At 49.8% G+C, this 27,073-nt stretch overlaps 3 protein-coding genes across 37 annotated transcripts in view; all 3 read left to right on the top strand.

Moving 5' to 3' along the window:
- Nucleotides 1-1,161: 1,161 nt before the first annotated feature.
- CXXC1 (CXXC finger protein 1) lies at nt 1,162-7,953 on the top strand. 2 transcript variants are annotated; one of them, XM_004777717.3, is made up of 15 exons: nt 1,163-2,486; nt 3,333-3,451; nt 3,552-3,652; nt 3,945-4,180; nt 4,272-4,448; nt 4,858-4,884; nt 4,962-5,207; nt 5,378-5,485; nt 5,659-5,843; nt 6,138-6,345; nt 6,424-6,534; nt 6,663-6,712; nt 6,859-6,955; nt 7,273-7,425; nt 7,509-7,953. In XM_004777717.3, the coding sequence occupies exons 1-15, from the start codon at nt 2,484-2,486 to the stop codon at nt 7,653-7,655; spliced, it is 1,968 nt and encodes a 655-aa protein (XP_004777774.2). In that variant the 5' UTR covers nt 1,163-2,483; the 3' UTR covers nt 7,656-7,953. The 2 variants fall into 2 exon arrangements, with proteins under 2 accessions (XP_004777775.2, XP_004777774.2); XM_004777718.3 differs by lacking the exon at nt 4,858-4,884 and having other exon boundaries at nt 1,162-2,486.
- A 1,049-nt stretch (nt 7,954-9,002) lies between these two features.
- On the top strand, nt 9,003-22,509 carry MBD1 (methyl-CpG binding domain protein 1). 34 transcript variants are annotated; one of them, XR_006602118.1, is made up of 18 exons: nt 9,005-9,185; nt 10,594-10,728; nt 13,117-13,231; nt 13,322-13,488; nt 13,576-13,658; nt 13,822-13,862; nt 14,235-14,381; nt 14,486-14,614; nt 14,792-14,866; nt 15,005-15,124; nt 15,208-15,276; nt 15,843-16,010; nt 16,372-16,668; nt 16,762-16,899; nt 17,242-17,376; nt 17,463-17,524; nt 20,443-20,738; nt 22,223-22,509. XR_006602118.1 is itself a non-coding variant. In XM_004777730.3 (18 exons), the coding sequence occupies exons 2-17, from the start codon at nt 10,619-10,621 to the stop codon at nt 18,744-18,746; spliced, it is 1,896 nt and encodes a 631-aa protein (XP_004777787.1). In that variant the 5' UTR covers nt 9,005-9,185; nt 10,594-10,618; the 3' UTR covers nt 18,747-18,778; nt 20,450-20,581. The 34 variants fall into 34 exon arrangements, 32 of the variants coding, with proteins under 32 accessions (XP_012903998.1, XP_004777784.1, XP_012904001.1 ...); XM_004777730.3 differs by lacking the exon at nt 22,223-22,509 and adding an exon at nt 18,707-18,778 and having other exon boundaries at nt 20,450-20,581; XM_004777729.3 differs by lacking the exon at nt 22,223-22,509 and adding an exon at nt 18,707-18,778 and having other exon boundaries at nt 20,443-20,575.
- Nucleotides 22,510-22,648: 139 nt separating this feature from the next.
- CFAP53 (cilia and flagella associated protein 53) overlaps nt 22,649-27,073 on the top strand; it is a 38,044-nt gene continuing 33,619 nt past the window's right edge. Inside the window, exon 1 of the mRNA XM_013048550.2 lies at nt 22,649-23,678. Coding sequence (XP_012904004.2) covers nt 23,277-23,678 — 402 coding nt within the window. The 5' untranslated portion in view covers nt 22,649-23,276. The remainder of the gene's footprint in view (nt 23,679-27,073) is intronic.

Here is a 27,073-nt window from a genome sequence, read left to right as displayed (position 1 = left end):
GGGAAATGATTATGAAAATGAATTGGAAAGTGTTCTTTCCTCCTCTATTATCTCAAACACTTTGTATAGGATTGATCTTTTGTCCTCCTTAAATATTTGATGGAATTTATTAGTGAAGCTATTTGGGCTTGGAGTTTTCTTTGGGGGAAGTTTTTAATTAGAAATTCAAATAATTTTATAGCTGCTTGGCTACTCAAAATTTCTATTTCTTCATGTGTTAGTTTTGGGAAGTTGTCTTTTTCAGCGAATTTGTCCATTTTATCTAAGTAGTCAAAGATATTGCATTAGACTGGTATAAACGTGTGAAAAATTCTCTTTTTAATGTCTGTGAGATCTGTACTGATGGCTCTTTTTGCGTTCAAGAGGTGAGTAATTTGTTTTCCCACTGTTTTTTCTCAATTGAATAAATCATATTTAATAAGTTATATATTAAAATTACAGTAATTGAATATACATTTAATTAATTCAACTTAGTTATGTAACTTTAAAAGGTAATGAATTAGGTGAATTTGAATTAAAATTTAAGTGTATTAAGTTGAAATAATATTAAATAAAATGTAATATAACAAAGGAAACAATATTAAATTGAAATTAAATGATACACAACATTGAAATGAATAAATTGACTTAATATTAAATTATTTTAAACCAAATTAAATTTAGTAAATCAAGTCAGTAATGTTAAATTAAATTTGAGTAAATTTAAGTTAAACTTGAATTATATTCCCTTAAACTTATTTTCCTACATCAAATTGTAATTAAATTAAATTGAATAATATGAAATTCATTAATTGATGTTAAAGTAAATTTATCAGTACCTTACCAACACGTACATATTCATTTATACTAACTAAAATTAACTTAATACAAGAAATGAACAACTAAATTTGAAGAATTAAATTATGCTAATTTAAATAAATTACAATCAAATTAAGATTAATTCAACATGAATTAGAAAAAGGAGGCAAGTCTGGACCGGAAGGTCCGCTTTGTGGATTAAAAACAGGTTTTAGGAAGAGAGGGTCATTGAATCCCTGTTGCAGTTCCTGTGTCTTCAGTTGTTTGTGATGGTGTGGAGGGGCCAGAAGTAAAAATGTTTAGAGAAGGTGGAGAAAACGAAAACAAAAACCAGACTTCCGAAACCACCGGCAGGAGAATCATCAGTAGCAAACAAGTTGCTATCATGTCGGGAGCCAAAAAATCCAGAATTATCAGCAAAGGGGAAAAAGTTTCTTTTTCTTCAGGCCTCTCTCCTCAACCCGAATCAAGTCGTTCTGATTCTGAATGTGGACATGTGGACATTTACCACGACCAAGACTCGCGCATTGGGTGGCGTTTGGGCTGGTGGGGGCACTGATTCGCAGTTTCTCATTTGATTTGGTGGTTGCCCGAGTTAGATCATTACCCTAACGGGACGTCTACCTCTCTGATCGATCAAAAAATTTTTTTTATTGTACATGATCTAATTTTTAAAATGTTACAATTAACTTTATAGGAGAGAATTGAATATGTATGAAACCAGAGAACTGAAATGGACGTCACCAGGAACCCTGCAAATCCACATTCTGGCGGTGGCCGGAGGTCAGAGGAAGACTTGGTGAAGCCAGCTGTCTCGGATTTCGAAATCTGCCTTGTTTCGGCCACTTCTCACCAGAGGCGGTCAGTTCACCACCGTTTATAGCCTTCCATGGTTGTTTCCATGAACCGTGCCAGGGCTGGCTGAGGAACTGGAAGGAAGAATGAGGGCGGGAAAGAGTGGTGGACGGTGACATCGGCGACATAACAGGGGGAAAGGTTTCCTTCGCAGCGCTAAAACACACAGTCTGCTGGCGCCCAATTAATACATGTGGAAGGGGAAAGTAACCGAATGGAAGAGTGAGTGTAACTTGATACAGGTAGTGTTTCGGGAGGAGCCACTCTTTCTTTGAACTTCTACGCAGTGCAAACCGCTGGCGTACGGAATCGATGGCCAAAATGGCGGCGCCATCCTGGAATCCGCGATTAGGACGCTGCCATGTATTGCCTGTGAACGTACGGACTCGGCCATCTTACGGAATCAGATTCCAAGATGACGGCATCTGAGTGGAAGTTGCGCACAGGCGCGGCCATAGTTCCTGCAAGGTTGTGTCCGTACAAGCGGTCACCGTACGGACTTAGCTCACAAGGTGGCGGTGCCCTCGGGAAAGCAGCCGTATAGGTGCGGCCATGTTTCCTGCAAACTTACGGATTTGGCGGCCGTACGGTCTCAGTAATCAAGATGGTGGCGCCTGAGAGACCGTAGAGGCTCTAGACGGCGGATCTACTTGTATGCTGCGGAGCCGACGCATTAGGCCTGCGCAATAAGAGTACGGTGCCCGGGAGGCGCGACCAAAGCGGAAGTAGTTTCGGGCGCCTTTACAACGGCCGCGGACGCCACCGAGAGGTCTGTACGGATTCGCGGGTCGCTGGCGGGGATTGCGGAGGGGTGCGCCGAGAGCGGAGAGATGGTGAGTACGGGTCCGGGGAGGGGGTCGGCGGTAGAGGTCAGCGGGGTGGTGGTAGTGGTGTGGTCCGTGGGCAGACTCTTGGGGGTCTGTGGTGAACCGTAAGGAGACTGAGGGCAGTATGGTGGGGGCCTGTGGTGAGCCTTAACAGGGGTCTGTGGGTAGAATGTTGGGGGTCTGATGTTCTGAATTTTTTTTGATGAGTGAGCCGTCTGGGAGTTTTGTGATGAGCCATTGTGGGGGTCCGTAATGGAAGTTTGGTGGCGATCCCTTTCGGTAGTTCCGCGGGGGTCCGAATGGGAAATTGTTTGGGCAGAGTGATACGGGGTTTGCGATGAGCGGTGCTGGTTAGTATGTGGTGAGCCGCGACGAGTCAGTGTCAAAGGACCGGTGGGGAAAGGTGATGGGGGTGCGTTGTCTGTGGGGTTGATAACGGGGCATCTGCGGGGAACCGTAATGCAAATACATGTTCCGTCTCCGGAATCTACTCTGTGGTGTCTGTGAGAAGTGAGGGGGTCCTGTGAGGAGTCACGATGGGAGCAGCAGGAGATGAACGGTCGAGTGAACTAAGTTCTAAGTGTGTGGATTGAGTGATAGAGTGTTAGCGGACTAAGTGATGGCAACTCTGAGACAGAGTGATGGGATTTGTAAGTGTGGTACTGGGATGTCAGGGGTGAGTGGTGGGGGGCTTGTGGGGATTGTGATGGAAAGATTTATGAGGGGCTCTGATGGAAAGTCTGTGGGCAGAATGTTGGGGTTTGTGGTGAGCCCTGGTGGAGCTGTAATAAGGGATGAGGCACTACGATGGGGGTTCTCTAAGGAACCGTGATGGTGGGGGGAATCCCACAGGAGGGTGATGGTTCAGACCTGGAGCCTCCAGATGCTGGGGAGGACAGCAAGTCGGAGAATGGGGAGAATGCGCCCATCTACTGCATCTGCCGCAAACCAGACATCAACTGCTTCATGATGTGAGCCGGGGAGAGGCGGGCGGGGCAGACACTTGCAAGGTTGGGTGAGGCTGATGGGTCCGGCCCCTCACATCTGCACCACTCACCCCATCCTCTGCAGCGGGTGTGACAACTGCAATGAGTGGTTCCATGGGGACTGCATCCGGATCACTGAGAAGATGGCCAAGGCCATCCGGGAGTGGTACTGTCGGGAGTGCCGAGGTGAGGGGGTGGGTGGCCTGGACAGGGCAGGCAGATCCATCTGCCTCGAGGGAGGAGAAGCCATGAAGGGAGGGTGGGTCGTGGGAAGTGGTGGTATGTGTCTGTGGGTGATTATTGGTTTGTGGTGAGCTGGAGTGGAGACTCCACTGTGAGCCCAAATACAGGGTCCCACCAGATGGGGTCGCTCTGCTCTGGAGTATGGGGACAGAGAAGGTGGCTGGGATAGAAAAAAAGAGGAAGGAGTTCTGGGATCATCCAAATTTCTCAGTGTCCACCCGCCTTGGCCCCACAGAGAAAGACCCCAAGCTGGAAATCCGTTATCGGCACAAGAAGTCACGGGAGCGGGACAGCAATGAGCGAGACGGCAGTGAGCCCCGGGATGAGGGTGGAGGGCGCAAGAGGCCTGCCCCGGATCCAGACCTGCAGCGTCGGGCGGGGTCAGGGACAGGGGTTGGGGCGATGCTTGCTCGGGGCTCTGCTTCGCCCCACAAATCCTCTCCACAGCCCTTGGTGGCCACACCCAGCCAGGTGAGTGGCTGCCATGGTTGGGGTGGGTAAGGGGATCCCATTTCGGGCCCAACTTGAGTTCCTGAGTTTTGTTCTGGGCCCCTCTCCTCAGCATCACCAGCAGCAGCAGCAGATCAAACGGTCAGCCCGCATGTGTGGCGAGTGCGAGGCCTGCCGGCGCACTGAGGACTGTGGCCACTGCGACTTCTGTCGGGACATGAAGAAGTTTGGGGGCCCCAACAAGATCCGGCAGAAGTGCCGGCTGCGTCAGTGCCAGCTGCGGGCCCGGGTGAGCACGGGTAGAGCTGGGCAGGGCCAGGTGGGGGTGTCAGTATGTCCAGGAAGGGCTCACTCAGGCCAGGAGGGGTGGGCCAGGTGAGGTGGGGCCTGATTGCCTGCAGACAGGTGGGAAGGAGCCTGTCCAGATGAATGGGGCACGATCAGGTGTGCGGGGCTAGCAGGGGTGCCTCAAACCCTAGGTGGGCAGTGTACAGCCAGATGTTTCAAGGCGGCCAGGCATGTCGGGGCCGGTGGGATGGGACTGAGCATGTCCTGGTTCTGAGAAGTGAGGGTAGTGGGTCTGTCTGGGGAGGCAAAGCGGGGCCAGTTGGCGGGGCTAGGCTCTTGTGGGAGGGGTTAGGGCAGGGCCACCCTCCATCCACCTGGGGCTGACCTGGGCCTTCCTCCTGCCGGCACAGGAATCGTACAAGTACTTCCCTTCCTCGGTGAGTCCAGCCCCCCAGGGCGGGGCGGGGCATGCGGGCAGGGCGGTCAGGGCCAGTCCTGAGATTCTGCCCTGCAGCTCTCGCCAGTGACGCCCTCAGAGTCCCTGCCGCGGCCTCGAAGGCCACTGCCCACCCAGCAGCAGCCACAGCCATCACAGAAGCTGGGGCGCATCCGTGAGGACGAGGGGGCAGTGGCATCATCAGCAGTCAAGGAGCCACCTGAGGCTACGGCCACACCTGAGCCACTCTCAGATGAGGACCTGCCGCTGGACCCTGACCTCTACCAGGACTTCTGTGCGGGGGCCTTTGATGACCATGGCCTGGTGAGCAGCCAGAGCGTCCCACGGTGGAAGGGTAGAAGTTACAGAAGCTGAGTTCCCATGATAAGGAGAGATGGAAGATGAGGCAGAGTATGGAAGGCTGACGGGGGCACTGAGTCGTGGCGGGGCAGTCACGAGTGCGGCAGGTGGGGCAGTGTCTGTCTCACTTGCAGCCCTGGATGAGTGACACAGAGGAGTCTCCATTCCTGGACCCTGCGCTGCGGAAGAGGGCAGTGAAAGTGAAGCATGTAAAGCGTCGGGAGAAGAAATCCGAGAAGAAGGTGATGGAGAGGGTGGAATGGTTGTGGGAAGGCAGCGGGCAGGGAGAGGAGGGAGAGGCACAGGTCAGGAGCTGGATGGGACAAGAGCCAGAAGGGGGTGGGATACGGGGGACACGGATCTTGGGCTGACTTTAACTCTGCCCTAACCTCACCTAACCTGCGTCGTCCCACAGAAGGAAGAGAGATACAAGCGGCATCGGCAGAAACAGAAGCACAAGGACAAATGGAAACACCCAGAGCGTGCCGATGCCAAGGACCCTGCATCACTACCGCAGTGCCTGGGACCCGGCTGTGTACGCCCTGCTCAGCCTGGCTCCAAGTATTGCTCCGATGACTGTGGCATGAAGCTGGCAGCCAAGTGAGTCATTCCTGAAAGGTTTAAGGGAATCAGGGAATACGGGATAGGGTGTGGCCAAAGCTCTCTGTATGTCTTCCCATCAGTCATCTGTCCACTCGTCAGTCCACAAAGCACCATCTACCCATCCCTCATCCACGTACCATTCAAGTGCTCATCCGCTTATTTATCTTCCACTCACTCAGTTATCCTTTTTGCCATTTGGTCGGCCATCTGTTCTGCCAATCGCGGATCACCCCACTTTTTCTGTTGTCTGCCACCTTTCCTGCCTGCACCTAACCCACTGCCTCCCTGCAGCCGCATCTACGAGATCCTCCCTCAGCGCATCCAGCAGTGGCAGCAGAGTCCCTGTATTGCTGAGGAGCACGGGAAGAAGTTGCTCGAACGTATTCGCCGTGAGCAGCAGAGCGCCCGCACCCGCCTTCAGGAAATGGAACGCCGATTCCATGAGCTCGAGGCCATCATTCTTCGTGCCAAGCAGCAGGCTGTCCGCGAGGATGAGGAGGTGAGCAAGCAAGGCCCAGCGGCACAGGACGCCGTGCCTGGTCCTGCCGGGCCTCATCGTTTCTTCTACTCCACACAGAGCAATGAGGGGGACAGTGATGACACAGACCTGCAGATCTTCTGCGTGTCCTGCGGGCACCCTATCAACCCACGTGTTGCCTTGCGCCACATGGAGCGCTGCTATGCCAAGGTCAGGGTGTCACCCTGAGGGGGAGTATCCGTGGGTCCACGGGGGGACAGATGTGTTGTCTGGGGGTTGTCTCAGGCGGGCATGCAGCGCACATCCACCGTTCCCTCCATTTGTGCTCATCCCTCCAGTATGAGAGCCAGACGTCCTTTGGGTCCATGTACCCCACACGCATTGAGGGGTGAGTGTGGGCGCTCCGTGCAGTTAGAGCAGGGAGGTGAAGGCTGGGTTGGAAGTGGCATGTTGGGGCAGGATACGGGCGTGGACAAGAACAGATGGGTGCCCCTTCTCTCCCTTCACTGCCTTGTCTCTACTGTAAACCTCCAGAGCTACACGACTCTTCTGTGATGTCTACAATCCTCAGAGCAAGACCTATTGTAAGCGGCTCCAGGTGCTGTGCCCTGAGCACTCACGGGACCCCAAAGTAAGTTTTGCCCTCAGCTCCCCCGTTCTGTCCTTTCCTCCTCCTCACTGCCCACATCCATCCCTTGCCGCTGCTTTTGCCCCCCTGCCTTCCCTTTTCCCTACATGGCTGCTTCCGTAAGTCTCGCTTTGCCTGCCTTATCACTCTTCATTCCTTTCCTTTCTCCTGTCTCATTGTCTCCGGTTCCTCTCCTTTTCCATTCCTTTCTACTCCCTGAACTCTATTCCTTCCTTTCTCTCTCTCTGACCACTCCCCATTCCTGTCCTCTTTTCTCCCTCACCGCCGCCATTCATCCCTGACCCCTGCTGTCCTTGCAGGTGCCAGCAGATGAGGTATGTGGGTGCCCTCTTGTACGTGATGTCTTTGAGCTCACGGGTGACTTCTGCCGCCTGCCCAAACGCCAGTGTAACCGCCATTACTGCTGGGAGAAGTTGCGGCGTGCTGAAGTGGACCTGGAGCGTGTGCGCGTGGTAGGTTTTGATGCTGAATGTGGCTGGGGTCAGGTGGGGCTTCTAGAGCTCCTCCTCACGGCTCTTTTCTGCTTCCCTGGCAGTGGTACAAGCTGGATGAGCTGTTTGAGCAGGAGCGAAATGTACGCACAGCCATGACTAACAGGGCAGGATTATTGGCCCTGATGCTGCACCAAACGATCCAACATGACCCGCTCACTACCGACCTGCGCTCCAGTGCTGACCGCTGAACCTCACACTGGCCCAGAAGTCTTCACACCCTGCATTCCAGGCCAAGGAGCTGCCCTGAATCTCCCATTTGTCTGTTCTGCCATTCATATGTTTCTCCAAATGGTCCCTGAGTTTTTCCCTGTGCCCATCCACCATCTGACTACCCAGCTGCCGTTACCAGAGGGTCTCAGAATCTTCTCCTGTCCTTGTCTGTCCCTCTGTCTCTCCATTCTCTGTGCCTGGGTGGGACTGTGGAGTCTGCTCACTCTTGGCTCCCCTATCCTGGTTTTGTTAATAAAATTTTGAAGAATCAAGAAAGATTACTACTGAAGGTTTTCACATTTATCCAGCTGCAACCGCATTCCCAAACCCCATGGGTAGATGAGCTGTGGCACACACCTGTATTCAGAAGGGGTTGCAGTACACAGCTTTAAGTATACAGTTGGCACCTACTCTGTGTTCTGCAGGAGGCCCCCGCCCCACGGGTGGTGGCATATGCCTTGCCAAAGAAGAGCCCAGTGGCCTACATTCTCAGCATTTCATCTTGAAACAATGGGTATACAGTTGGCACTAATTCAGTATTGTGATTGACTTACCACCCCTGTGTCAGCATTGACATTCTCCGGACTAGAAATGTATTCGATGATGGACACAAGGTCTCGTTCTCCCTCAAACCTCTCTTTTGCGACACGCGTGTTAACAGAAGTCCGGGAACCCCGTCCCACCCTGTCGTCGGGGCTACTGGTCCCCCACAGCACAGCCTTTCCAGGACGGGCCCCGTCGGTCTCCGTTGCACGGCCCTTCCGTTTACCTGCAGCGCGGCACCGCCCCCTTCTCCAGTTCCCGTGGAAAGTACTGGGGTTAGCGTGCGGCCGGACTAGTCCCCGCGCGCTCCTGCAACTGTTCGGCGGAGCGGAGAGAGCTAGACGCAATAGTCCTGGGGAAGATGTTCGGGAAACCGCACGGCACAGGCGCGACGTAGACGAGAGGTGGGAGAGGACCCCTCCGACACAACCTCAGCCCTGAGCACCCCTCCCTCCCGGTAACCGCTGGTGAAGACCGCCTGGGGAACAGCGTAGGGCCAACCCCAACCCTCCACGCCCCCTTAGGTTGGGAGAGCGCAGGCGCAAGCCAGGTGGGCGGAGCGGGGAGAGCGCCGGTTGGGGAAGAGAGGGGCTCCGGCGCTGCAAGTCTCCGATAGGGGTGCGAGCCGTACTTGGACGTCACGGTGCAGGCGCAGTAGGTTCCGGGCAAGAGGCGCGCGCTGCTGTGGGACCGAGCACGCAGGCGCGGGGGGTCCTCCCTACTAAGGGCAAACGCCGGAGGAGCATTAGAGCGCAGGCGTCTTGCCGGGGGCGGGGCCCTAGAGGGGGCCAGCGGGTTTCCGGTTCCGGGAGCAACGAACGGCCGCGGCAGCGACAGCTACCGCTTCAGAGGAAGCGTCTGCGGAGGAGGAAGAAGAGCAGGGCAAGGCGGGAGTCACAGGCGGGACCCTCGCCATGGGTCCGCGGACCTAGAGCGGCGGAAGCTACCGGCCTGGTGCCGAGCTGGTGAGACAGTTGTGGGGGTGGAAATGGAGAGCGCTCGGGCGTAGGATGGGGAAGAAACGAGGCTCAGAACCCTGACGGAGAGGAATGAAGGGCCCTCAGGCCGATGAGTGGGAGGAATGGCGGCGTCGGAATACTGAAGGGGAGGAATGGGAAGGTTTTGCCTGAGGACGGGGAGTATTGGGGCTCAGAGCGCTGACAGGTGGACGTGTTGGGAGTCTGGACGAGGACGGAGAGGGTTGGGGAAGGATCCGAACCCCGAGGGGAGACCTTGGTGCCTCTCAGGTTGAGGAGAGAAATGAGGGTTCAGAACGCTGAGAGGGAGAAATGAAGAGGGGTCTCAGGTTGATGACGGGAAGAAATGGAGCCATTGGGAGGCTGAAAAGGAGCGGCGGGGACTCCTATGGAGAAGAGAAGGAATAGGGGCTCCGAATGCTGAGTTAGGGATGGCATGATCTTGGGACTAAAACGGGGAGGATTGAGGGGTGGGTTCAGAATGTTGAGGGGGGAAAGCAGGCTATCTCAGGGTGATGAGGGGAATGGAGAATAAGAGACACTGAAGAGAAGGCATGAAGAAACTTTGTAGCTGAAGATGAGAGGAATAAGGTTTGGGGACTGATATTGGTGAAGACTTGTGTCTCAGAGCACTGACAGGGAAAACAAGGGAGGAGGAGGCTTTCAGGCTGAGGAGCAGGAGTGAGGGGCTGTTCAGGGTAAAGAGATGCAGAAGCTGGGGGCTCTCTGGCAAGGACACGGAGGAAACTGAGGCAGTAGCACTGAGGTAGCATGATAAGAGGACATCATAAAGGGAAGGAGTGGGAGGGTTAAAAGACTGAAAGAGAAATTGAGGACTCCTGGGTCAATGATGAAAGTGAGTGGGAGTTCAGAACACTGAGGTAGATAGAGTACTGGGACCTTGGTCTGAGGATGAGCAGAATGGGGGCCTCTTGGGCTGATGATGGGAGGAATAGGGCCTCTCAGTTCGGGGAATGGGGTGTACGGAGGTTTCAGGGTGACAAAGGGACGGCGTGGAGACCAGTAGGTTAAAGACAGCGTCTCCTGGAAGGAAAGAGATTCTTAGGCTGGCAGAGGGGAGAAGTGATGTGTTCTCAGGCTGAGGAAAGGGAGGAAGTGGGAATCAGGACATTGAGTAAGGAATGGGGATCTTTGGGTTGAAGATTGGGACCCTTAAGTTGAAGATTGGGCTTCCAGGTCAGGAAGGGGTAGGAATGACAAGCTTCTGGGCTCAGGACAGGGAAGAATGAGTTGGGAAAGATTTTCTCTTGTGTTGGCCAGTTGGCTGTGGGAGGTACCAAGTCTCGAACAAGCATACTAGCAGTTTGGGGGACTAGGGTACAACACGTCCTCTCCTAGTCCCTCAGTTTTCGTCATTACACACTTCGTGTTGCAGGCCGCTGCTCCTTCCCGTGGCTTCCATGGCTGAGGACTGGCTGGAGTGCCCAGCCTTGGGCCCTGGCTGGAAACGTCGTGAGGTCTTTCGAAAGTCAGGTGCCACCTGTGGACGCTCAGACACCTATTACCAGAGGTACTGGGTGGGTTGTGGACAGGGTCATGGGTAAGGCTGAGTCTGGTTGAGCAGGGTGAAATCAGGGGGTGTGTTTAATTTTGTGGGTGGATTAAAATTATGCATATATAGTCCATTCTTATTACTTGTGTATTTCATATTTGCTAATTTGTTTGCTTGCTAGAATTTGTTTTCTTAAAGTTGATATTCCTTGTACTTTCATGGTCTTTCATAGACATGCACAGAACAGCAAAAAACTTAAGTTGCCTGATACACGCATTCCCAGCTGAGGTTGAATGTGACTTTCTTATTTCAGTTCTTTTACTGTAATCATGTGTCTTTTTCATGGCCTACTTAGTGCCATGTTTTTCACATTTTTGTACTTTTTATTGGTGATTTTAGTATTTAGAATGGCCCTCAGCATAGTGCTGAAGTTGCTATCTAGTGTTCTAAGTGTAAGAAGTCTGATGGGCTACAAGGAGAAAAACGTGATGTGCTGCAAGGAGAAAATACATATTAAATAAATTTCAGGTGTGAGTTATAGAGCTGTTAGGAGTGAGTGCAATGTCAGTGAATCAAAAATGTGGTACATCTAGAAAAAGAGAAGGAAAATTTCCAATTTGTCCAACTTCAATTTCTGGAAAATGCTAAAGTTACGCTGAACCTAAGGAGAAGATGGGAAAAGGGCTAAGTCTAAATAAAGATCCGTAATATGACCAGTAAAGTAAAGCGTAGTGGGCATCGGGAGAGGCCGAATGCCAAGGACTTGATGGTTGTGTTACCTCTGTTTAGGAAAATGTTGAATCTATCTTAGTGCTGACTGGCTTATGTGTTTCAGAAGGTGACATATTGTAAAAAATGTTAAATTTGCATACAAGGTAGGTCTGCAGATCAAGAGTTTAGAGAGGAATTTTTAAAATAGCCGTTAAGTGTTACATGGGAAATGTGTCACGTAGAAGACCAGGTTTTCAATACTGGCAAGGCTGGCTTGTTTTACAAGGGCCTTGGTAAAAGTACCTATATAACAATACTCCAGAGCTCCTGGCTTTAAATCATTCAAAGGCCATACATTAAAAGAGGTTACACATTGATCATCTGAGGCTCGCAGGAAGCTATCCTGTGGTTCCCTAGGACCAGAGGTTCTATGTTCACTAATTCAGTGTTTAATGTGACTTTATACAACAAAGCACGAATGATAATTGGCCATTAATACATGAATATACATGTTTGTGTGCTATTTGCATTTAAGGATCTAAGGTGTTTCAGGATCTATTAGTGATGCAGTTATTGAATTTACTCTTCCTGAACTTCCTGAAGTTCACTCTTTCTGAACTTTTTTGGTATCTAATTTGCTGTTTTCCTGGAGGAATATAGTAAAATCATAAATATAATTGTTCATTCACACTTAGTTGTATATTTATCCACATATAACGCATCTGAAACTGTCACAATTTATATTTTTAAGTGTTGTCATCAAGAACTGTAAAAGACTAGAGGTTTTGTCCTAATTAGGGCAAGATAACAAGTATGTCACAATTTTGTGGATGCTGGTGTAGGATATACAACACTCCTGGGTCAGAGATGAAAGACAGTTTATTACTCACAGTTATAGCGGTATTCAGAATGTCTTTATTTTCCTGTCAGTTCCCCAAATGCCAGTTCCCACATCATGACCTGAAGATGGCTATCTAGCATCTGCCCATGCATTGGGTTGTAGGAAAGGAGCTACTTGAGCTTCAGGAATCTAGTCTTTTATGTTAGGATAGTAAGGATGCCTTTCCTCTGCTCTGGAAGGAGAACTTATCTCTTATCTTCCAAGGCTGTTTGCTGTACAAACATCCTTGAAGAGATAGTTCATAACAAAGGACTATCAGTGCCTCTCTTGCAAGACATGCAAAAATGCTGGAGACCCCTGGAGTATTCTCTTTCGGTATTGCTTATTCCTGCTTTGTTTTGTATGTAGTTGCGTTTGTATGTTTATGCATGCATTTGCATATACATTTATGTGCTTGTTCATTTGTGTGTATGTTTTTAAGCAGGTGTTTATTTTATTTATTTTTTAAATATTTAGTATGTAATATTAACACACTTAGACATTACTTAACAGATTGGGATTGGTACTCTTGACTGTATAGACTAAGTAGTAACATGTGACATAAATACATACATATCTACGTTTATATTATTTACTTATATATGCATATGCGTGGCTATTTGTACACATTTTATATTTCTGCTCTGCAGGCTTAGTTGGGGTACGATCTGGTCAGGGTTTACATGCCAATCCCAAGCTACTTCCTGTATCCCCTGCCAGCCTTACAGGCCTGTTCACCAGTCCAGTAGGAGGGTTGTGTGGGTGGAGTGGCCATGACTTCACCCAGGTACCAACCCATCCTGGCTCATCCTTAGCCCCACAGGAGACAGGATCCGAAGCAAAGTTGAGCTGACCCGATACCTGGGCCCTGCGTGTGACCTCTCCCTCTTCGACTTCAAACAAGGCATTCTGTGTTATCCAGCCCCCAAGGTACTACACAGTGTGGGGTACCCAGCAGGGATGACTGAGCCATCTAACACCCACCCACTGATCCCTTCCTTCTTTTCCTCTCATCTGCAGCCCCAGTCCTTACCTGTCCCTAGCAAAAAGCGGAAGAAGCCTTCACGGCCAGCCAAGACTCGGAAACGTCAGGTTGGACCCCAGAAGGGTGAGGTCAGGAAGGATGCCCCAGGGGATGAGACCAAGGCTGATGCTGACACAGCCCCAGCTTCACTGCCTGCTCCTGGGTGAGTGTTGACCTAAAGTGAGCCAAGAGGGTGAGGGTTGCGGTTGAGGGTACACTTAGAGCCCCACACCCATGTTTCCCATCCCAGGTGCTGTGAGAACTGTGGAATCAGCTTCTCAGGGGATGGTACCCGAAGACAGCGGCTCAAGACATTATGCAAGGACTGCAGAGGTGAGTGGCCCCCAGGCCCTGGGACACAGAAGTGAAGCAGGTCTGATGTTAGGTTAGGACAGCACTCTCAGGCTGGAGGTTGAATGGTGGACGTCAGGGGAGCGGCAGTGCGTGAGGGTAGATATCTGATGCTTCTTGTTAACTTCTGCTTTTCCCTCTGCAGCACAGAGGATTGCTTTCAACCGGGAGCAAAGGATGTTTAAGGTAAGCACGACCTGCCTCCTCCTCACAATTGTGTGGTGGGAGCAGGATGTGATGGGGGCTTGTGGAGGGTCTGAAGGAATGGTGATGGATTCAGTGTGTCAGAGTCATTTTGTAGGGAGCTAGCTACCAGCAGCAGACAGTAATGGGTCATTGGGGTATCAGCAGTTTCAGCAATGAGGTTAACAGGGCACTGGTAGACCTTGGGGATAGCCTCTGATGGCCGCTAATCAATAGTTGTCAGGTACAGTGATGAGGCAAGTGGTAGACTACTAGACGTGGCAGTGGGGGCTAATAATAATAGACACGTAAGGGGCAGTGCACCTGGAGCTACTCTGTCTGGGCCTATGACCTCGCCCCACCCATTCCTGGCAGCGTGTGGGCTGCGGGGAGTGCGCAGCCTGCCAGGTAACCGAGGACTGCGGGGCCTGCTCCACATGCCTTCTGCAGTTGCCCCATGATGTGGCCTCGGGGCTGTTCTGCAAGTGTGAGCGGAGACGGTGCCTCCGGATTGTGGAAAGGGTGAGCTGGGCAGGTGGGGTGGGCCAAAGGCTTACCCTAGCCCCTGGCTCTCATAGCTCTGGCCACATGCATCATGCTTGTGCTCCCTCCCATCCCCCCAACAGAGCCGAGGGTGTGGAGTGTGCAGGGGCTGTCAGACCCGAGAGGACTGTGGCCGTTGTCGAGTTTGCCTTCGCCCTCCCCGCCCTGGTCTCAGGCGCCAATGGAGGTGTGTCCAGCGGCGCTGCTTACGGGTGAGTTAGGCTGGAGGGGCCAGCGCTGTTGGGGCCAGGGCTGGGGCAGAACTCATCTGCTGTTAAAGTTGCTACTGCTGCTGCTGCTTCCTCCCAGTCTTGCCCACCTCATGTCTTCTTTTCTCCCTCGCCCCATGCTCAACTCCCTGGTCCCACCTACTTGCCCCTATCTGCCAGCACCTTGCCCACCGTCTCCGTCGCCACCATCAGCGATGTCAACGACGCCCTCCCCTAGCTGTGGCTCCCCCTGCTGTGAGTGCTGCACCCCACACTCTGCCTGCCTGTCCCATGCATGCTTTCTGCACTTTTCTTGGGGGTGGGCATGAGGGTTGGGATTCTGTATCTGCTTGGTGCCATCAAGCCTAAACTACTCTTCTGGCTTTCTCCCAGGGTAAACGTAGCCGCCGCAGAGGAGGCTGTGACTCCAAGATGGCTGCCCGGCGGCGCCCCCCACGAACCCAGCCACTGCCTCCAGTTACCCCGTCACAGCCTCCAGCGTCCCCAGAGCTGGTGAGGCCCTGGTGGGCCGGGGGAAGGAACAACCCTAATCTTACCCAGCACTTGCCCTGACCCCAGCCCATTTGCCTCTGCAGCAACCCAGAGCCCTGGCCCCCTCGCCACCTGCCGAATTCATCTATTACTGTGTAGACGAGGACGAGCTAGTGAGTGGCTCCACCCTACTTGGACAAACCTAGACCCTCCCAGGGTACTTGGTTAAGCCCAAAGAAGCAGCTGCTGCAATGGGCCTAATAGGGAAACAGCAAGACACAGTAATGGGTACTAGTATGGGGTGAGCAAAGAATGGGGGAGGGACCAACATGGGATCAACAGGGGCAGCAGCAGTTGCTAATGTCAGGTGAACCGGTGCTCTGGTGGGGCTGATAGAGGAAAAGTCGGCATAGTGAAGGGAGTTCACATAGGTTGAGCAGATTCAGCAGGTGCAGTGGAGCGTCATAGTGGAGGCTCAGCAAAATTCTGCTTGAGGTGGGGGCCGAAGACCTTGGTAGCCACTGGTCTAGCAGATGACACGATGGATAGGCGTTGGAGTAGCCACAATTCTGATGGTATTGGGCACTGTCCACTGCAGTGATAGTGCCTGGTGTTGGACTAGCAGGTGCTGAGGTGTGATCCAGGACCAGTGCACAGCTGGTTCCCTCTGCTGAGGCTAGTAAAGGAGCAGCATTGGAATAGTGCCCGTAATAGCATCTTCTTCTTGCCTATCCCCCAGCAGCCTTACACGAACCGTCGGCAGAACCGTAAGTGTGGGACCTGTGCAGCTTGCTTGCGCCGGATGGACTGTGGTCGTTGCGACTTCTGCTGTGACAAGCCGAAATTTGGGGGCAGCAATCAGAAGCGCCAGAAGTGTCGTTGGCGCCAGTGCCTGCAGTTTGCCATGGTGGGTGGGGCAGGAAGGATCAGGTGGGTGGGATAAGTTGATCCAGGGCCCCCAGTGCCTGGGAGTAGTGGGAAAGGCCTGGTAGGTGGGTGGCACAGGCCAGATGGGCTGTGCATCTTCAGAGGAGTGGGCAGGGCAGTGGGTTCAGCCAAAGATTACCAAATATTGTGTTGGGGCAAATGAAGAATCTGAGTGGTGCTGGCATTGCTAATAGGAGACCAGCAGGTTCAATGGTGAGGGCCTCCTTTGTGAGGTTCTGTGCTAGAACTAATTGGGATTAGCAGGCACAGTGATCAGGGCAGGGTGGTGGATATTGGAGTTGGTCACTGCCACATGGCCGTAATACCTTGTCTTTATTCAGAAGCGGCTGCTGCCTAGTGTCTGGGCAGGATCTGAGGATGGAGCAGGGCCGCCCCCACCGTACTCTCGTCGAAAGAGACCTGGCTCTACTCGACGGCCACGTCTGGGCCAGATACTGAAGACCTTGACCACACCCACAGTCAGATCAGGCCGTGCCCAAACTCCAATGAAACAGGAAACGGGCAGTGGCTTTGTGCTACCCCCACCTGGCACTGACCTTGTGTTCTTACGGGAAGGTGCAAGCAGTCCTGTGCAGGTGCCTGGCCCTGCTACAGCTTCCACAGAAGCCCTGTTGCAGGTGAGGGTCCCATCTTACCCTGCCCTCCCCAGCCCTATCCAGCCTTGTGCCAGGAAGCTGGGACCAAGTCTGCCGCAATCCTCCTTCACACAGGAGGCCCAGTGCCCAGGCCTGAGTTGGGTTGTGGCCTTACCCCAGGTGAAGCAAGAGAAGGTGGATGCCCAGGAAGACTGGACACCGGGCACAGCCATCCTGACTTCTCCTGTATTGCTGTCTGGCTGCCCCAGCAAGGTGGGGGTCAGTGATGGGTGGTCTGTAAGCAGAATGATGGTGGTTTTTTTGAGCAGAGCAATAGATGTGCTGATCGCAGCCTCACCATAAAGTTTCCCTACCTGTCTGACAAATGCCCCACCTTCCCCAGGCAACTAACTTTGCCTGCTTTGCTGTCCAGCTAACAGAAAAAAGGAATTCTCTGAGGAAGGGGAAAGGTTTGTAGGTTGAGAGATGAGTTTTCTGGGCTGAAGTGTGTTGGAAGTGAGATTTGTCAGCACACTGACAGGTTGGTTGGTAAGAGACTCTTGCCTTAGGCCAGCCTTGCCCTTCTGACTGATGCCTATTTCCCACCTCTCCCAGGCCGTAGATGCAGGCCTGCCACCTGTGAAGCAAGAGCCATTGGACCCTGAGGAGGACAAGGAGGAAGAGAGCAAGGAAGACTCCGCCTCCGACTTGGCCCCAGAGGAGGAGGCAGGAGGGGCTGGCACACCCGTGGTCAGTGCTGGGGGACATTTAACCCTGCCTTGACCCTGCTTTAGCCCCATTGGCCATGATGACCCATGATATTAATTCTTCCCCAGATCACGGAGATTTTCAGCCTGGGTGGAACCCGCCTCCGGGACACAGCGGTCTGGTTGCCAAGGTGTGCCCCGCACAGTGAGGGATGGTATGGGGTTGGTGCTGGTCAGATGTGGGCCCTGAGTTTTAAAAGTAGAGTCAGTAATTTGGTGTGGTGCAGTGGGAGGTAAAGGCTCATATCACTTTGTTGATTATGATCAGTGAGGGGTTATGTGCAGGACGTTAGAGATTTCTCCTGAGGTTCAGGTCAGGGTTTTCCTTGGGTGTGTGTATGTTGCGGGGCGGGGGGAGGGGTGTGGAGGGACAGGGGTCAATGGAGGTTAAGGACTTAATGCCCTGCAATGAGATTTGAAGGAAAAATATAAAAGCCTGGTCCATATCTTCTTTAGGAAATCCAGAAGGGGTCAGGTTTAATATATAAATTTTTATTCAGAGAATCTTTATTTGGGGTCTTGAAGGCCTCTGGAGTTGACAGGTGGGCTGGACAGTGCTGGGTGGGCAGGTCTGGGCCCTGAGATAGCTCTGATCTGGGGCCACGTGCAACTGCTGAATCTCAGGCTGTCTTTCACCTCCTAGAACATCCTTTGTGGATGGAGTCGGGCTGTGTTTCTTGAGCCTCTCCTGAGCCTGTTGAGGTTATTAATACAATTTTAGCTGCTCCAAAGAACTGTCCCTGCAGGCCTGGCAATAGGATGAAGGATGACTGCCCCTGAGGACAGGGCTGGCAGGAAGAGGACAAGGGAATGCTGCCTCCTGCAGGATGTTCACAGGCTGTACCATACAGCTCCAGACAAAGGCAACATAAACTGTTAGCCTAGGCACCTGGATTCCTTTGTTCCCACCAACTAGTTTCTGCAGGCCAGAAACTCCTTCATCTGCCTTGGGCGATGACAGAGGTACTGATTGAGTACCTGCTGGGTGCACTGCAGTGTGAAAGCTCCAGTGGGGAATACAATGACCCTGGAAGGCTTATCCTTCAGGAGACACACGGATTCCTGCCTTCAGGAAACTTACCATCTAAGTGAGGAAACAGTTTCCCTATGTATGAAATCAGTACGTGTTAATGGAGAAGGTAATGATGTGTTATCTCGTTTGTAATGGAGTATTTTGAAAGCGAGAAGAGAGAGAAGGGATAATTATGGGGAAATGGGTGGTGTGCACAGAATACTAGGAAATGGTTTTGTAATGCTCCATTTTGCAAAGAGCGAACTTCATTCAACATACAGACCTGCTCCCTCTTCTCTAGGTCCAAGGACCTTAAAAAACCTGGAGCTAGAAAACAGTAGACTGGAGGCTTCTGCAGACTGTAGGATTCAAGGTGATATTTACAGACTGGCTTTATGAGAGAACACTGATCTACTCAGAGGCTTGGACGGTAGACCGAGGGGCTTATGTAGGATTCAGTAGGAACTGGAAAAACCTACCACCAAACCAGAGAAGCAGGCCTATTCAGTACAATGAGCTTAAAGAGGAAGTAAGCAGGAAAGGAAGAAAAAGAAAGTTGTTGCATTTGCTCCCACTGGTGCAAATCCAGGTGCTTGACTGTGATAAGCTGTGGTGGGAGATCTGGGGTGGAGAGAGGCTGTAAAAGCCGCCACAAAACAGCCTGTACAAGCCATCTTCGTGAATAATTTTTCAGTGGCTTCTGGATGAGACCTGGCAGTGTTTCTGAACATTTCCATTTCCTCAGAGAAACAGCATTGGAAAATCGTAATGTGAAAAAATGAGGAAAGGAACTATTTGGTTAGTTCTTCCTACTGATCTATTTAGTCCTCCAATCTTTTTAGGGAAACAATGATTTTTGCCCATTTTTGCATATGGGAAAACAGACTCAAAGAAATAAAATAACTTGTCCAGTGTCCGACAGGCAGCTAGTATCAGTAAGCCTAGGAGAAAAAAAAACCGGGTTGTAAAAACCTTGTTCTTTAAGCCACCGAACTGTAAGTTGTAATCCTATATCCGATAATGTATAATATTATAGTAAGTTTCCAGTGACCTTGAAAACAAGGTGGATTGCCCTAAACACAACAAATTGTTTACACTGCTGCCTCTAGCGTGGTTTAGGGAGTGCCAAGGCTGCGTGGATTTGGTCACCTTGTCACAGCACCCATGCATTCAAGAGACTGGGTTCTTCTGAGGCCTTGGGTGTTGCATAATACTCCTCAAACACTAACGGACATCCTTCTCCAGGGTTCACTGTCCATTTTGCTTGTTGCCCTCATTCTGCTCAGCCAAAGCAGTCTTCAGAAGTAAAGCTGCCAGGCTGGCTCATCTTTGCTTATAGCTTGCCTCCCCTGTCCCTTGATGGCTTCTCTGCTTAGTTTGTCCTTGGTCCCTCTCTATGAGGAGTCCAAATTCCTGCCTCAAGTCCTGCATAAGGGCCAGTCTTGACTCAGACCTGCCTCACTTCCCCGTTCTTCTTAAAGTGCCAAAAAGTTTAGACCTGTCCTTCATTACATAGCCAGCTTTATAGGGCTGTGACAGGGTGCATGCCTCCTTAAATTTTGTAGCCTTTGTATCTCCCCTGCCTTATTCTAGTCCCAGCCCTGCAGCTTTAGATAACTCAGATGTAGATTAGACATTTCCCTGCTCTTAACCCTTTCTGCTACCCTTCTTTGCCCCTTCGTTTGCTTTACCTTCTTGAGCCAGAAACAAGACTGGCTAATTTTCTGGTATTGTTTTGTTCCTCCCAGGACCCAGGCATCTCACCCTAGTATTGTAATGTCTAAAGTGAAATTTGATTGGCATTCAGACTTGTAAGAGTCTGATTACAGTGTGAGTCACAATACAATCAGAAAAGCAGTACCACTAATGTAAATATTATATATATATGTATATATATGTGTGTGTATGTATATATATATATATTATATATATGTATATTTTAAGGGACTTAATAGGGATTTGAGCTTATACAGTAGTGGGAGCTGATTAAACAGTCTCTAAGGCTGTTGTCTTTGCATCTAATGCTGGAGCTTGAAGTCTGCAGGGCAGGCAATCGGGAAGGGAAGATGGATGTAAAGTGTGGGAGACGGAGGACACTTTGGCGTGCACGAGCAAGAGCTGGAACCGGCGAGGATGGCCTAGAACCCCTGTCAGTGTCTCACCATCTCCAACTGCGATAATGTGGGTGTCCTGCAGAAGAAGCTGGTGCCCTTCATCACAGAGTTAAATACTCTTCTGGCCCAGGAATTAGAGAAGCAGAAGGAAGATCCCAGGGAAAGTGGAGCAGCTGCAGGCCTGGCTGCAGGGCCTGACTGCTGTCCCACACCAACGAGGTGAGCCAGCAGATAAGTGACAACATGTGTGAACTGCAACAGTGCCTGGTGCGCCTGCACCAACCTTCCGAGTGTAAAAACAGTATGCTGCTGCTTCACTTCTGTCCTCCAGTTACCATGCAAACTGTCTCTTGTGGCCCATCCTAACCGGAAGCATACAGGGAAGGGAGTTCTGGGAAACGTAGCCTAGTCAAGGTGACACATTACAAAGCCACCCTGCCATGAATCAGCTCCCAAGGGTCTCACTGCTCACCTGAGGATAACTTGATAAAGCTACGTTGCTGGAAATGCAAAGCTGAAGACCATGGATTTCATGGTGACCCCAGCAAGTACAGAAATACTGTCAAGCCCACCCAGAAAAAAAACTGGCTGGTCTCGGCTATTTTTGTGTCATTCATTCAAGTAATGAGAACCGGGCCCATGGTAGGCACTGTACTTGATACTGGGATACAGGAATGAAAAAGATACAGTCCATGCAATTTTATTAAATAACATAAGTATGTATTACAAATGGTGAATGGATATCCAACTTTATCATGGAATTTAATGGTGAAAATATAGAATTCAGGAAACTGTCGGGAGGAAAGCCCTTGCGTGAACCTTGGGGCACAATAGGAATTGGAAATAATATAAATAGTTTCTATCTCTGAGCTGTTCTATTTTAAAAAATTATTTTAAAATGATTTTTATTGTCCCGTTTACTGTTTCATATATTTAGTGTTTCTTTGGGGAGTGTCTTGATGGTGTAACCGTGTTGACTCTGAGAAAGTGGGATGGTGGGTGGCAAGATCAAGGTCAGGTTCTGTCGAAGGACCTTGGGCCAACCACTTCTCTAGGCCTTGGGGCTTGGCTGAAGGCGGAGGCTCACCGCTGGTCCCGGTCCCGCCCTTCCATCCTCTTAATAGGCCCCCGCCAGGGGGCGCCGGGGCCGCGGTCATCCCACCACTGCTCTGGGAAGTGGGAAGACGCAGCCCCTCACCCCTGGCCAGGGCGGCCCGGGGGCGTGGCCTCCGCCCGGCCGAGACAAAAAAATCCTTGGCCAGGCTGGGAAGAAAGCCGCTTCTTCACTAGTGGTAGAAACGGTCGGTCAAAAACAACCGGAGTTAAGTTAACGGGATGCGCCCAGGGGAGGGTGCAGCAGGACGAGCTCACCACCGACGCTGGGACGTTTGAGGACAGCAGAGTGTCACCAGGGGTCGGCTTCCCCGTCGCAGAACTCGTTTCGACAGGATCCTACGGGCTGTACGACCTCTGGGGTGTCCGACGCACTCTCTTGTATCTGCTGCTTTTCCCAAACCCAGCGCCTGAGTGAGGGCCTTTTCATTGCCTCCCTTCTTTCCCAAGGGTGTGGTGTGAGGTGTGGTTCCACCCAGTGTCCCGGTGGGCCACTCGCCCATGGGACATGAAGATCAAGGAACTGACCCTCAGGACTCTGCCCAGGGAACCGAGACGACCTCTAATTTCTTTCTTTTTGTTTGTTTCAGGCTACGTAAACTCTTAGCAGTAAATGAAAATGAGTATTTTACCGAACTGCAATTGAAAGAAGAAGCATTATAGGAGAGAAAAAAAAAAAAAAAAGACAAAATGAGAATTATTAAAAGAGATTATAAAAAGAAAAAAAGAGACATTATTTTGTGGCTGAAAAGCTGAACCAGCATTTCAGGAAATGGAATCCAAATCTAGAAATGTACCGCATACAAAATCCGAAGTGGGTGGATTACAAATGATTAAGGAACGCTAATTTACAGTAAATTGCGGCCTTACGACGGTATACACAGCAGTTGTACTTTGGTTATTGTTAGATGTCAGTGACTGACTAGGTTCTGATTTTCTTCTGTGGTCTAGTGTTCTGTGCGGCTCGCTGCACTTGAGAAGGAGAGTACCAAGGCGTCATTCTTAATTGGCTTTTAGTTACTACCACCTCGCTCTTGGCCAGTAGTACAGCCCTGGCTACACCTGTGCCTAAGGCTCTTTCTAGGTTCCCGGAGCTGTGTTGCCTCTTCACCTCCTCAGATACGGATTCTTAGGGCCTCATTACCTGCGCTTCCCATCCATGCCCTGACCCTGGTTTACTGTGAACGGTACCTCAGACTCTTGGTCTTTACTTTGCCCAGCCAGGTCATGCCGTTGCCCTCTTAGCCCATCTGATTTGTCCCCCATCCTGGGGTTCCCTGAGTCAGCTCTGGTTTCTGTCCAGTGCAATAGGAAGATCTTATTACTAACAAATTTATCATTACTGGTTTGGGTGGGCTGACAAGACAGGCTCTTTAGGCCTTGTCTTAGCTGGAAGATGAGAATACCTGCTGTCCATCAACGCTCTAAGATAGTTGTGAGGCCCAAAGGCTTTATGTGTGAAAATACCTAGCAAATTACCTTAAAGTACTACACTAATGTAGGGTGGTTGTCCTGTGATGATTATATATTATCATCAATATTTACCTAGAAATGCCCACAAAACTTAACCTTCCCACAGAATATCCACTAACTTTCCTCATGCTTTTAGGCTGATTACAGGATATAAATAGCAAAGTCAATTGGATGCAATTAGATCTTCGCCTTCACTTCAAGTTAAGGAGGCTTATTTCTGCTATTCTGATGAACCCTAGAGGAAGGGAGCGAGGTCGCTGGAGGCATGGCGAAGGGCGGGGTGAGGACTGCGCAGACTCAGCGCCTCGGCTCCGGGAGGAAGTTGGGAGCACCGGCGTCTATGGTCACCATGGTGACGGGACCGACTTCGGCCCCTCCCACCTGCCCCTCACACTGCTGGGTGCACCATGGCAACCAGACTTCTGCACTGCGGAAGCGGGTCCCGCAGGTCTTCGCCGTTGGCATACCGCGGCGGCCGCCACCCCCATCCCGAGGGACTGGAAAATGTACAGCCAGCGATTTGGCATCGTACAGCGGGAGGTTAAGGGCCCCACTCCCAAAGTGGTGATTGTGGTAAGCACGGGATGTGTGTGCGGGACCCTACTGCTTTCTGCATCTCCCAGCACTCCGGGCCTAGCCGAGCCCAACCTGGCCCAAGCGGTGGCTCTCTCAAGGGGAGTAGGTGTCTTGTGCAGTGGTTTGAATTTTGAAAGAAGGAGCGAGAAGGCCATTCACTTAGTTCCTGTACTCTGTTCCTCAGTCCCCCACCGCGCACCAGTTATATTTAGATTCTGTATCTGTAGAATCTCCCCTTGGGATACTGAGAGTTTTCAGTCTCCAAGACTCCCAAGAAGTCTGTCCCCTTGTGATGTGGCATGGCTGTTACAAAAAGAGTGCTGGGCCCAGGCAGGGCAGGATATCGGGTCTGGGCTGCTGGTGATTCAGCTGTATGATCTTGGGCTGGTCCTGCATTCCAGGGAAAATGTATGAGGAAGGAGGATTGGGCTGTGAGGGGTTGTGAGCAGTTACACTGCCCTTCCTGTGTCAACTCAGCTGTAACAGAAGTGTCCCTGCAGGCCTGGCAATAGGGTGGTTGGTTGCCTCTAAGGGAGGGGTGGTGGTAGGAGGCCAGGAGAATGCTGTGTGCTGCAGAATTTGTGATGGGTCTTGCTCAGAACCCTAGACACTTGGTTTATGCACCTAGATACCTTTGTTCCTACAAGTTAGTTTCTATAGGCTAGAAAGCCTTCATGTGTAATTAGACAATGATAGAGATATTATTTGAGCCCCTGCTGTGTCCACAGCACTTTGGGAGATATGGGGGTAAAAACTGACTCTGAGAGGTTTATTTTTCATTAAATGTCTGATCCCTGCCTTCCTGTTGCTTATTCTCTAATTGCAGAAATAGTTTGTTCATGCGTAAAACCATTAAAGGCTAACATGGTAGATAATCATGTGCTATACTGTCTGTGATGGTATTTTATGGCAGAAATACCAGCAATAATGAAGGATACGGTTTTATTATGCACCACAGTACACACAGCAATTCTCAGTCCACTTACAGACCAGCTCCCTCTTTTCTGGGTCCAAGGACTGTAGGTTCTGGGTCTGAAAATCAGTGGATTGGAGGCCTCTACAGACTGTAGAATTCAGGGTTTCATAAGGGATAGAAACTGATCTACGTTGGGTTCTGTATCCCAACACAGAGCTCAGGGACTGGGCTATTGTGCCATTGCTTGTGTTGGGAACCAATAAAGAACATGAAAAAAAAAAAATACCACCGAACCAGAGAAGCAGGCCAATTGAATACTTTGAGCTTATAGAAGAATAAAGAGGAAAAGGGAAAAGTCAGTGTTGTATATCTCAGAAATCAGAGTGTGATAAGAAGTATGGATGTTAGAGATCACACTTGTGGTGGGGGAAGAATTAAAGCCACCAGGGATGAGACTTGAAGCTAAAGCATTTCTCCAGGAGAAAGCAATAAATGATGTAACGTCTGAAGTAAAGGAACAGTTACATGGTGAGTGCTGCTTGGGGACCCAGTTATTTAATTCTTAAAATAGTTTTTTAGGTGCACATTTATTTTGCTCATTTTGACAGGTAAGAAAACTGAGATTCAAAGAGATTAAGTACCTTGTTTAAAATCACATAGTTGTAATGGGTAGAGCCAGAATCAAACCTATGTTCTTTAAGACATATAAACTGTAAACTCAATCATTAGAAACTGTAATTTAACATGTTACAGTGACAGACCCTTCAATGACCTTGGAAACACAAGGTTATGATTAAATCCTATGTTTTCCTGCCTTTAGCATGGTTTAGAGTTGCAGTGTCCAATATGGTAGCCACTAGCCATACATGGCTTTTGAGCACTTGAAATGTGCCTAGAGTCACATGCTGAAATGACAATATTTTGAATATATTGGTTAAATAAAATATTATTAAAATTAACTTCCTGTTTCTTTTTACTTTCTAAAATGCAGCTACTAGAAAATGTTAAAGTATGGATCTATTTTACATTATATTCATGTCAAACAGTGTGAATTTTGAGTAATACTGAAACTATGCATGGATTGGTATCACCTTATTATTAGAGAACTCCAGTTCATATTTTACTCCTTCGGACCCTTGTTCTTTCCTGACCACAGAGTCATGTACAGTATGCCCCAAGCTTTGAAGGGGCTCCTGACCCCTGGCTACTGCTCAGGGTGTTTGTCACTACCCTTTATCCTCATTCACCTTTTCAATCAAAATGTATCTCAGAACCAGGTTCCTGCTCTGACAACTCAAGACAGTTGATTCTTGATGACCTTGGTGTTTGGTTCTCAGCCATAAGTCTACTGAGAACCTGAATTCCTGTGTGTATCCTGAACAAGGTGTAGTGTTGACCCTTTTCCACTTCATTATCATTGAGTCTTCATTCATAAAATGCCATACATATTAGAGATAGTAGTTTGTTAATTAAGTGGCTCTAGGCTCTAAATGGTTATGATACGGATTATCTACCTACCATATAACCCTCGGCATCATCTTGTCTCCAACCCACTTCAGCCCTGTCTTGTTCAACTAAAATTCAAAGTACCTTTTTGCGTACCTTGAATCTTTTCATCAAGCTATCTGAAAATGTTGATTTTTCTTTCCCTAGAAGACTACTTTACCAAGACCTAACACTAGTATTTTGGTAATCCTTACAGTGATGTTAGTATAATGTTAGAAGTGTAAATTATCAGATTGACTTTCTGCCATATGAGTTAAGAATTTTATTACTTGTAAATCAGCATTCTGGAGTCTCCCTATTCACCTAAGGTTGACTTGATAAAATTGGCTGAAATCAAAGCTCGAGACCACAGATTTCATGATGGCCCCGGGAGGAGTAGAAATTGCGTCAAGCCTACCCAGAAATGTTTCCTTCTTCCCCCTTTCCTCTCTACCCCCTTCCCTTCTTTCTTTCCTTCACACTGAGAACCAACAGTGGTAAGGCATTATTCTTCAATGCTAAGAATACAGAAATGAGAAAGACTGTTCACATGATTTTATTAGATGTGTCAATATGTATTCAAAATTGTGTGTTTCTAACTTTTTAGTGGAAGTTTGTCTAAAAAAATTTAGAAATTCATTACCCCAAAATGTCAGGAGTACTGCCCTTGCATTAAACTGGGCACAAGAAAAATAAGAAGAAAACATTACTATCAGTTTTTTCTCCTTTTTCCTTTTCCTTTTTTCCCTTTCAAACCCTCTCCCTTCCTTCTCAGTATAGGGTTTTTTTTTTTTTAATTGTCACAGCTCCTTATATATATCCTATATACTTAGAGAGTAGCCTCGTCTATTTGAAAGTATTTTGATGGTAACTGTGTTGTCTACCCCTAAGAGGCAAATGTGGGGACAAGATGAAGGTCAGGAATTAGAAGACCTCTAATTTTTCTATACAGTTTTGCCCTGACTATTGGAAGCACCTTGGACAAATCACT

The sequence above is a fragment of the Mustela putorius genome, unplaced genomic scaffold, assembly GCF_011764305.1.
Source record: "Mustela putorius furo isolate JIRA1106 unplaced genomic scaffold, ASM1176430v1.1 tig00003858_pilon_pilon_pilon, whole genome shotgun sequence".
Classification (NCBI taxonomy): Eukaryota; Metazoa; Chordata; class Mammalia; order Carnivora; family Mustelidae; genus Mustela; species Mustela putorius.
Note: the sequence above shows the minus strand (reverse complement) of the source record. Positions and strands in the feature narration are given on the sequence as shown.